The 11,896-nt window shown below is 35.5% G+C and overlaps 1 protein-coding gene and 1 non-coding gene across 14 annotated transcripts in view; both read right to left on the reverse strand.

Annotated features, from left to right (window-relative positions):
* Positions 1-9,072: 9,072 nt before the first annotated feature.
* Positions 9,073-11,896, reverse strand: part of FAM151B (family with sequence similarity 151 member B) — a 41,803-nt gene continuing 38,979 nt past the window's right edge. For 11 of the 13 annotated variants that reach the window (XM_077139312.1, XM_077139311.1, XM_077139315.1 and 8 more), the window contains one exon: positions 9,073-10,262. In XM_077139312.1, the coding sequence (XP_076995427.1) occupies positions 10,109-10,262 (154 nt within the window). In that variant the 3' untranslated portion in view covers positions 9,073-10,108. The remainder of the gene's footprint in view (positions 10,263-11,896) is intronic. The other 2 variants (XR_013167128.1, XR_013167127.1) reach the window with 1 other exon arrangement.
* LOC143665866 (U6 spliceosomal RNA) lies at positions 11,787-11,893 on the reverse strand. Its single transcript, XR_013167261.1, has one exon. It is a non-coding gene; the product is annotated as a U6 spliceosomal RNA (small nuclear RNA).

An 11,896-nucleotide genomic window follows, 5' to 3' on the forward strand; every position in this document is an offset into this window, starting at 1 on the left:
TTTGTTGTAACTTATTTTTGTTTATCTCTTAAATACTAATGATAAATACTTCAACATAATTTCAGGAGAAATTGTTCCACATATGTAATTTAAACATATTTACACATATGTAAATAGAAAACTAAGAAATAACTTTGCTATTCTCATCTTAACATGACCAAAATATTTAATGGGATTAAAAAGTTAATGGCCATAACTGGAAGAATTTTGAACCTGTTAGCAATCCTAAGAACTTCCTGTGGACTGAGGTTATTTGAACTTGTTTGTAAAGCCATCTCTTGGGACTTCTCACCCCATTAAGTGGTAGATATAACTGGGATGCTAATGGTGAGACACAGATGTCTACAACCGGGAATCAGGTATGTGTATATAAATATATATGAATACATTTATATGTATGTTTTAAGTTATATTTAAAGGTATAATGGCACTTCATTAATAAGTTTTACAGTTAACATTCTTAGTTATTTGTGGCTAGGATTTCCAAAGAGTAAATCTAATATTGAATCATGGCAGAAGTAATATTTTGGCAGAAACAGGACAACCCAAGTTCCTGAGACGGTGGTGACAGTACACTATCCAAGCAGTGCTCAGGGAAGGTGGTGAGCACCTGTCTGGCATATTCTTTGATCAAGATGTATCCACCAGGCATCCAGTAAATGAACCTTGTAAAATGTCAAAGGATAAAACTATTTATCCTATTCTGATTAAATCCTCACTATGCAACCTTCTAATAATTTGCTTCTTTGCATATAACTTGCTTAGAGGAGAGACTGGACTTATCACAGTGATGAGAAGGTACAGTCCAATTGGAAGTTATTAATTCATAATAAACTAGTATTTGAGTTAACATAACCTTATTTAGAGTCAGTATTCCAGAGACAAATCCAGATCACATTTCAAAGTCTCCAAGATGAGAGGGCTAAATGAAGGACCATGGTCAAATCACCAAAACTCCCATTGGCCTTTCCAAAGTGAGGCTCTGTCTCATTGGGTATTTTTTTGAAAGTCTATAGTTCATGAAAGTGGAGTAGATAAGGAGAAACTGGAATGAATAACAACAAATAACTACATAAACAATTTTAAAAAACCTCACCTAGCTGGAACACTGGATCCAAACCAAACAGCCAAACATTGAGAATCATGACTACCCTACATTCAGTTTTAAAAATTGATTGTATAAGATTAGGATGACCATTTTAGTTAGTTACAAACTTAAAATAATCCAAGTTTGTTGGGACTTCTAATCCAGCTATGACTTTAAGATTTTATTATTAAAAGATTTATCAGCATCTACTACTATACTAGCAATGGTAAATGAAATTTGAAGTAGTGTTTCTAATTTTAGATTACCGTATTTTAAAGTAAATATACACCTATGAAGATAAAAAAAGAATGATAAAGAATCTAGAAAAAATTTTTTAAGTGGGTGAAAGAATTGGTGTTGTTTAACCTAGGGGTGAAAAAAATCAGTTCAGATTTTACAGCTGGCCTTAAATACTGATGCAATCAATGACAATCCAGATTCTTCTAGATAAACCAGGACCAGAAAACTGAAGTTGCAAAAAAGATTTCAACTCTCTCTTAGCTATTAGAGTTGTCCACCAATTAAAGGTCGATCCTAGGAAGACATGAGCTACCATTTGTGGAAGTAAGCAGAGAGGATAGATGTTGATCAGAGATTTAATATAAGAGATTCCTTTTATTGGATGATCTTTAAAGTCTTTTCAACTAGAAGTTTCACTGAGATAGTCTTCACTTAACAGCTGTAGATTCAGTGGGAAAAGTTAAAAGTAATGATTAAAATTATGTTTTTGGATTTCAATCATCCACACTACTTCTTAGCTTTGGTTTCACATTCATTAAGTGTTGGCTGTTGTGGCACATAAACCTTATTGTTTTCCATTAGGAGACCATACCCTATGCTTAGATGTCATGGTCCTCAACTCTTTCTATCCCCATTCTTCAGTGTGACAGTTACCCTCTGTGGAAATGTTACTCCCTGTGGGGATTGAAACTTGACCCTCACAAAAGGCATGTTCAGGTCTCAACCCCTGGTCCTCTGGGTATACAGTTATTTGTAAATAGGATCTTTGGAGATGTTATTAATTAAGGTATGTGCAAACTGAATAAAGGTGGGCCTTAATCAAATATGGCTTATAAAGCAAAGGAAATTAGACACAAAAGGAGAAGCCACAGGGAGCAGCCAGAAGTTGGAATTTAATGGAGATCAGAAGAGAAAGGAGAAGATGCTGCCATGTGCATTGCCATGTGTACTGGGTTGAAGCTATTATATGCACCAGAAAAGGCCAAGTTCTTCTTCTTTTTTTTGACTTGTAAAATATGTAATTAAAAAATACATATTTTTATTAATCAGATATTAACATACTAACACACAAGCATTCTTACCATACAAACATTCTATACACAGTGGAATCAAAGACTCACAATATCATCACATAGTTGTGTATTCATCTCCATGATCATTCTTTTGAACATTTGCATCACTCAGGAAAAAGAAATAAAAAGAAAAAAGAAAAAAAATCCATCCCATACCCCTTACCCCTACGTCTCACTGACCACTAGTATTGCAATCTACCCAATTGTATTTTTTTTACTCCTTATCCACCCACCCCCTATTGTTTACTTATTTTTTGTCCTTATATTTTTTTATTCATATGTCCATACCCTGGGTAAAGGAAGTGTCAGCCACAGGTTTTTCACAATCACATGGTCACACTGTAAATGCTATACAGTTACACAATTGTCTTCAAGAATCAAGGCTATTGGAACACAGCTCAACAGTTTTAGCTATTTTCTTCTAGCCACTCCAATACATCCAAACTAAAAAGGAATATCTATATAATGCATAAGAATAATCTCCAGAATAAACTCTCAACTCTGTTTGAAATCTCTCAGCCACTGAAACTTTATTTTGTCTCTTTTCTATCTTTCCACTGTTGGTCAAGAAGTCTTTCTCAATCCCATGATACTGGGTCCAGGCTCATCCCCAGGAGTGATGTCCCATATTACCATGGAGATTTACTCCCCTGGAGTCATGTCCCAAGTAGGGGAGAAGGGCAGTGAGTTCACTTGCTTAGTTAGCTCACTGATTGTTTAGTTGGCCACATCTGAGCAACAAAGATGCTCAAAGATGGGTGACTCTTCAGCATCATAAGTAGTCTTAGCTTCTCCTTTGCAGAAATAACTTTCATAGGGGCAAGCCCCAAGATCAAGGGCTCAGCCTAGGCCATGTTCTTTTAATCCATTTCTGTGGGTGCAGACCTATTATAGGTGGGAACTTTTGGCTAGGTTATTTCAATTGAGATGTAACCCAGCCCATTCATGTGGGTTTTAATCCTTTTACTGGAATCTTTTATGAAAACTAGAGAGAGAAGTACCCAAGTAAGGCAGAATGAGAAAGCCCTAGGAGATGCTGAGAGAGCCATTGAAACCAGAACTCAGGAAGGACTAGCAGACATTGCCATGTGCCTTCCCAGATGACAGAGTGTCCCAGATGCCAGGAGCCTGTCTTCAGAGTCAGTACTATCTATTCTGTTGATGCCCTAATTGAGACATTTTCAAGGCCTTAGAACTACAAATTTTAAGTTAATAACCCATTGTAAAAGTCAACCAATTTCTTGTATATTGCATTTGGGCAGCTTTAGCAAACTGAAACACCACATGAACCAAGAAACCCCCACGCACAGGAGGAAGTAAACCTTCTAGCCTCAGAAATCATGAGCCAATAAACTCTGTTGTTGAAGCCAACCCATAATATGATACTTATTTAAGCAGCCAGGAAACTAAGACAGGCATAGTCTAGGTCAAAATATAAACTTGTAAAATAATTACAGAACAGCAGAGGATGAATACGACACTGAGAACATCAGTAGAAACCCTAAAAGTCTGCCTGGGGGAAGTCACAAAAGACTCCTTGAAGAAGCCTGGTTTGGGGACAAAGCTGAACAAGCTCTGTTCAATCCAGAGGTTTTAGATTCGTCTTTGAATGGACAAAGTGGCAACAGACTCTCACAACCAATAGTTCAACTTAAGTTTTTTGAACCTTATTAGACTCTTTAACCTCAAGGAAGGGATAAAGGAGAAAGGGGAACTCATTGAGCCAGTTTAATGAAGATTCTACAGCAGTAACAACACACAGAACAGCTCAGGCACTAGATTTAGTCATACTGGGCCCTCTAGCCAGCAAAAGCATAGAAAGAAAGGGCAGCCGTCTGAGAGGACGAGCTCTCTGCAGGAGACTAGGGAATGCCTCCTAAGCCCTATCTGTTTTCCTTCAACTCTGATGGTGGGATTGTGGAACTTGTTTGATTTCTCTTAATTATGAAATTATTTAAGTATGTAGTAAAGTAGAGATTACTGGAAGGTGGATTTTTATGAAACTGGCAGAATTGAATTTAAAAGAGCATCCTTTCTAAAATTACATGGAAGGTGAGTGCATTCAGGGTCAGATAGAGGTGATCTTCATTTTTCTTGCCACGCTTGGAATAAAATAACAATATTAATGACTCATTAAGAAAGATAATCATAGATACCACACCTGAGTCAGTGGTACCACCTGAACCTCTGTCAACCAGGCATAAAATATATAACCTAAACCCTTCCCTCTCCTATCTAGTCCCCATTCAACTAACTACAAGTCCTACAAATTCTTCTTTCTTACCCTTTATTCTATCTCTTGAGTCTTTCCATCCTCTTTAGCTAGGACCTTAAAATCAGGTTTCATCCTCTTTCACTTTCAAAACACCAAGTCTCCTACTACTTTCCCCTTATCTCATTTCATCATCATCATTTTTCTATCACGCAAAATTCATAGTGACACTTCCCTGCTTTAAATGGTGCAATGACCCCAATAACCAAGAGAAAGAGACCAAGCTCCTAATCATGGAAAATATATCTGGCCCCTGCCTATATCCGCATCCTCATACTGTGGCACCTCCCCAAAACTTTTGTGAACAAGTTAGACCAGGTTCATTTCCACTGGGCTCATGTGTGTCTCTAACTGCAAGGCCCTTGGCACTCTGAGGTCTACATGGGGAATAAACTATTCATCTTTCAAGACACAGTGTAAGTGTTCCCACACAATTAGAATGAAATGCTGTCTTTTTGGGTTCTCACAACAATGCACGTGTAGTTCCATCACAGGAGTTAAAGCAAATGTTCGACTTGACTTTTAACAGTTCTCTCTTTCCCCACCAGACTAAACTTCTGGGGTAGAAGCCATTTCTGAATTATGTGCACAGGCCCAGCACATCAGACATCAATCAAGATGCCTTCCCCTTTCCACCCTTAGTTTCTTCTGAGCCCTGTGTGGAAGATACAGGTGACTAGCGCAAATTGTGGTTCCTGGAACAAAAGAGACTGGTGAGTACAAAGGAGAAACAGAAGCAATTAAAGCAGAGAGTAACATCACATTGACATGGAGTAGTACAACACTAGAACAAAGACCCTGAGCTCCTGCTTCTGGGGGCCCTAGAGTTCCCACCCTACTTCTTCCAAGACCTGTTTATTAGCTGTTCTTGGGTTCATTTAGTCATCATATACACATTTTCTATATAAAAAATTTCTTTAGCACTACTATACCCATCTTCTTACCACTCAACTATTTACTTGCCTTATATTGTTTTTTAAGAATTTATTATTGTCTCACCAATTAGACTGTATGCTCTTACTAGGGAAGCTCACATCTTAGATTTAAAGGTGAGAGATATAACATTTTCCTATATATTCCCTACCCCTGAAGATTAGGCACTTAGCTATTTTAATTACAGGAGGAAAAAAAACCCCACCAGATCCCAGCTCCAACAAACAAGCAAATAAACAATCTGTTTCTAGTAACTTTTAACCATTTGCCACTGGATAAATGGGTACATAACTGGCTCATCAGCAACCACATCACTCTTATAGGGCCAATAAGCTACTGCACCTTTCAAAATGCTCTGAATTTTTGAACAATTGGATCTTACATCAAAATGTCTTCTAGGGTTAGGGACTGCTCTAGCAGTCTTCAGAAATAGCCCTCTGATGCTATGGTATCTCAATACTAATACATTAGACTGAAGAACCTAGAAGAAAAAACACTTAACCATTCACTTAATATTTGGGGCATGAACCTCTAGCTAAATACTTTCTTATACATATAATACACATAAAAATATGCGATTTTATATGGATAGAATTATACTATTCATGCTGTCTTGCAAATTGCAATAACAGGTGCTAACATTTCTGAATTAATAAAGGAGAGTTTTAGTGTCTTCATTGTATTCTATTGCTTTCTTGTATAACAAGGCCTTTTTAAGTTGATGTATAATGTATATATATTAAAAATGCACAAATATTAAGTGTACAATTAAGCGAATCAAAATACCATCCCAGCACAATAGACAAAACATTTTCATCACTCCAAAATGCTCCCATGGGCCTCTTCATAGTAAATACGCTACCCAATCCTAAAGGTAACCACGATTCTATCACCAAACATTAGTTTAGGCTGTTCTTGACCTTCATATAATTGGACTCATATAGCACGCATTCATTGTGTCTATTTTGTTCAACATGTTTAGATTTTCCTCTTAGTGCTTCATGTCTCAGAACTCCAACCTTTTTCAATGCTGCCTAATTCTGTTGTACGAATTTATCATTATCAATTCTCTGATGAAAATTTGGGTTGTCTCCAGTTTTTGGCTATTAAGAATAAAGCCACTATGAACATTCTTGTGCAAGTTTTTTTATGTGGACATATGAAGTCTTTTATCTTGTATTTCTTTCTACGGGTGGAATGGCTGGGATAGCATAGAATGTATTTCTTTAGGAGAAATTACAAAACTGTTTGCCAAAGTGGTTGTACCATTTTACAATCCCACTAGCAATGTGTGAGAATTTGGGGTGCTGCATATCCTCACCAACACTTGTATTATGTTTTTTTTTTTTTTTAACATTTTTATTGTGAAATATAACACATACACAAAAAAGTTAAAGTATATTTTAGCAAGTAGATACAGAATAGATTTCAAAGTATGGTATGGGTTACAGTTCCACAATTTCAGGTATTTCCTTCTAGCTGCTCGAAGACACTAGAAACTAAAAAAAAAAAAATCAATATAATGATTCAGTAGTTATACTCACTTGTTAAATCCTATCTTCTCTGTTACAACTTCTCCTTCTCCTTTGAGCCTTCTCTCAATCTTTAGGGATATTGGGCAATGACCATTCTAACTTCTTCATGTTGAAAAAGGGTGTTGACACTATAGGGTAGGGGCATGCATCTGGCTGATGTTCTTGGGAAAGTCTGGTAACTCTGGGTTTCAGGGATTATCTAGCCTAGGCAACAGCTGGAAGTTTTATGTTTCTGAAAAAAGAAAACTTAAGTCAGTGAAACTTTTACAGAGTCTCAGATAGAGCCCTGGGTATTCTTTAGGGTTTACAGGAATATTATTGGTTGGGGCTTGGCATACCACAGCAATTAGCAATACCTAGCTGAAGCTTGCGTTACGAGTAACCTCCAGAATAGCCTCTCAACTATGTGAACTCATTTAGCCACTGATACCTTATTTTATTACATCTCTTTATCCCCTTTTGGTCAGGTAGGCATTGTTGATCCCATGGGTCAGGGCCAGGCTCATTCCTGGGAATTATGTCCCATGTTGCCACAGAGACTCACACCCCTGGACATTATGTCCTTCATAGGGTGGAGGCTAATTTTTACTTGCAGAGTTGTGTATTTCCAGTTCTTTTTATATAAGCCCTTCCGGTAGGTGTGTTTTGGTATCTCATTGTGATTTCTGGATGAATAAGGCTGTTGGGCATCTTTCTGTAACCATATTGGCCATCTTACTTATTTTGTAAAGTATCTGTTAAGTGTTTTGTCCATTTTTAAATGGATTTTGTTTTTTCTTATCAATTAACAAGACTCTTCACAAACTCTGAATACAAGTTCTTTGTCAGAGATGTTGTGGCGATTTATTTTAATACAATGTTTTAAATTTTGATAAAGCCTATTTATCAACTTTTTTTCGGTTAAAGCTTTCTTTACACATAAGAAATCTTTGCCTACTCCAAAGTTATGAGAACATTCTTCTACATTCTTTTCTAAATGTTTTATAGTTTTAGCCTTCATATTTAGGTTTAAGATTCATCACCACTTATTTGTGTAAGGGTTCAAGGTTATCTTTCCCATATGGATATCCATTAAAAATTTACTTTCCAACCAAACAGAATTTACAATTCTCTTATATTTCTGCTCCTGAGAACATACTTTAAAATATATCTTTAAACCATAATCCTAAGTGACAGCTGAGTTTTCAAAACAATTTGCCAAAAGACTAATATTTAAAATATATATATTATCAAGGGGCAGATAGTTAAGTAGAAGATATAACCTCATGAAAAAATGAATTTTATTTCAAATTTCAAGATGTAGTTCATTTGTAAAACCAAGTCTCTTTACAAAAGTAATGCATGTTCATCGTAGAAAATTTGTAAATTAAACATTGTTTTACTATATTTTGAAGTTTTTCTGTTGCAATTGTTATAATTATGAAATTGCCCCTTTGCCATTGACAAACAACGGTAGAAAGTGAAGTTTCAAACATTCTTTGACAGATAGCACTGCATTAACTTGGAGGTAAAATTGAAAGTACTTATATGCTAATTGCCTTAATGTGTACAATGTTTTATGTCTTGGTGTTGTCTGCCATCCTTCTATCTACAATGGGCATGATCACATAAGTCTAAAAAGGAAAACTAACTTTATGTGTTAAACACTTACTGATGATGGGCATATGAGCCTCCATCACATCAATCTCACTTAGTCCTCACAAGAACCCTACAAGGAAATCTTCATTTTTCCCATTTTCCAGATGAGGAAACTAAGGCTCGATGAGGTTAAACATTTCCCCAACTACAGCTAGTAAGGGACAGGGATGGGGCTATGAGGGAAGTCTGACCTGTGTAAGAGTAACCTCCAGAAGAGTTTCTCGACTCTAAAGTCTTTTTCTCTCTACAGAACTACTTTATATTCTGGGAGAAAACAGTCAAGTGCAAGACAAATTACATGTCATAAGACATTTAATGGTAAATTTCTTTTTCAATATATCAAAGAAGAAACATGTTTTTCTGAAGGTCTTGTTCAGGGATATACCAGGGACTGTTGAGGATATTTAAGAAGTATGGTCCATTTTCATGAAGGAATTTATAATTTAGCTGAGGAGACATAAAATGCATGACACAATTATTAGGAAATATTCAATAGCTAAAATTGATGATTGAAGTAAGATCTATAGTCCATTGAGCTGACTTTTAGGGTGGAACAACATTATAAAGAGTCTTGAGGGAGGAAAAGTCAATAATACTGAACCCAAGAAGTCCCTGGAGGTTTAGATTTTCCAAGAACGTGTTTAAGAAGTTTTCTTTAGCAGAAGTACTCAAGGTGTGAGGAATGAAATCATGTAGTCATAAAATTCCAGCACAAGAACAAGGGCCTTGACTAAGAAACGTGGTAAACAATTGGTGTTTTATAAATTCTTCTCTTCTATAGTATTTTGCTCACTATACATGATACTATGATAGAAATGAAGAATACAAAAAAATATATATGTGCCATTATGCTTCCCCCAAATATGGGAATTCTAGATTCATCTAATTTAATCTATATTGTTTTCAGTAAATTGATTTTATCTTGGTGTGTGAAAGCTTCTCATTCCAGTGAAAGTTAAAAACATTTTTGAGCCCTCTTATGTTTATCTTATCTCTGAAAACACCCATTTTCCAGGTGAAAGGGAAGAGGGTGCCATATTTTTGTGAAATGTGTCATACAAGTACCAACAAAATGTGGCTTATACTTGTCATTTTTAGTCCATCAAAATTAGTTTTTATAAAGGGTTTTAGATGATCATTTCCATTCCAAATCTTCTAGGCAAGTGCAGCAGTATAAGAACATATGCCTATTAAACACTCAATAAGTATTTCTGATTAGATGAATTAGAACCTAAATCAGGAACCACAATTTACATGGAATTGATTCAGAATAAAACAAAGAAGGCTTCTGAAACCAAAATGAGTGAAATAATTTAGAAGAATTTTCTTCTTAGAGTTTAATTCCAATGGCTTGTTTAAATTCATGGTTTTGTGGTTCCACGATGTCATAGAAAACTTGTTTTTTGTCAAAATGGTTTCTTATACAAAGTAAATCTTCAATGGAATAGTTATCATTTTTTCCAGTCCATATAGTCAGGCTGTATCTGCATCAAAATAAAATAGAATTACATAGTTAAAAGAATAAGATAAGAAAGAGTGGTAAGCAATTCCAATAAGCCTAAAAATAGTTACTCGCACTTGTCTCTAATCCAAAGTTACACAAATGAAAAAATTAACTAGCAAGGGTGGAATTGCAGTTTCCTGTTTCATTCTTCCATCCATATTTTACCATCAAAGGGACTAGAGAGAAAATAAAATCCATATGTCATCAGCTAAATTAGGTGACTGCTGTATCTGAATTCCTAATATTTTACTGTTCAGGAAAGTCACATGGCTTTAGAAACCCACAGACAAGGCACTGGAAATGGGTAAATTTTAGACCAAGACCTGAAGACACTGTGTCATGATGAAGGATCTATTCACTATACCAAACTCCAGCTCTAATCTGGGTTTCTTCAGAACCCTGGTCAGAATCTAAAGCACAACTGGAAGGGGCTGTGGAGAAACACAAATGCCAACGGCATTACCAGTTCACATTCACAATGCGCACAGTCACGAATGAGCAGTCCCGTTATCCCTTTTGGGTTTTTTGTTTGCATGAAACACAAGAATGCCACAGTGGCCACTAAGAATGCTAAATGGCATAAATTTAGATCCATTTCTTAAGAGTTAAAAAACAATAATAATCTATACAGACTAATTATGGATATAAAAATAAACTCAGAACTTTAATGTTACTTAACTTGTATATTTTCATTTTTTTCCAATGGCACTACTCCTACTGTGTTAGAGTTTAGGGAAATGCAAAGATGTCGAGTAGTTTCATATTTGTTTTCCCATAGATGTTTCAGAAACCAGACAATAATCCCCAAAGCACTGCTTTTACTAATGATAAGAAATAATACTCTAACCAAGGTATACGTTCTTATATATTATATTGACACATTCCTGCTCTTAAAGATGGTGACACCATTCAGAAAATATCCAGAGGGAAGTGCTTTGGATTTTGCCCCACAGCAGCATTATATGATAATCCAGAGAGAATCATTAAATAGCAGCTCAGAACACAGAAAAGGGAAAAAACGAAGATTAGTTTTTAAACCTGTATTTTTGCTAACATGACAAACCTTATAAAAAAGACACAGATATGAGCATTTAGGTTAAAATAAGAGCTTTCCAGTGTTATTTTCTCTCTTTTAATACTCTACTGTATTTAAACTGAAGTGGGAAAAATAAGATTACCTAAGGGTATCTTAAATTTTATTCATTTGAATCAATCCTTATCCTTCATTTTTATTTGCTCTAAAATATTTTTACTTGAATGTATTTGACAAAACTAGACAAGTATATAAAACAAATATAAAAAAGTGAAAGTTTATCTACTTGACAGTTAAGTGTCCAAAAATTGAGTTAGATTTTTCCAATCAAGTTGTCGAACTGCAGATAAATATAGGAAAGTTACTATATTTCCTTTATCAGACACCAGATAGGATATTCTTTGTATCAGCAAAATCCTGAAATTTCATAAAAGGAACATGTGTTAAAATCCATGTGACCTAAGTTAATGGAAAAATATGGAATGGTTCACGAATTTGCATGTCATCCTTGCGCAGGGGCCATGCTAATCGTCTCTGTATCATTCCAATTTTAGTATATGTGCTGCTGAAGCAAGCACTCA

The sequence above is a fragment of the Tamandua tetradactyla genome, chromosome 21, assembly GCF_023851605.1.
Source record: "Tamandua tetradactyla isolate mTamTet1 chromosome 21, mTamTet1.pri, whole genome shotgun sequence".
Taxonomy (NCBI): Eukaryota; Metazoa; Chordata; class Mammalia; order Pilosa; family Myrmecophagidae; genus Tamandua; species Tamandua tetradactyla.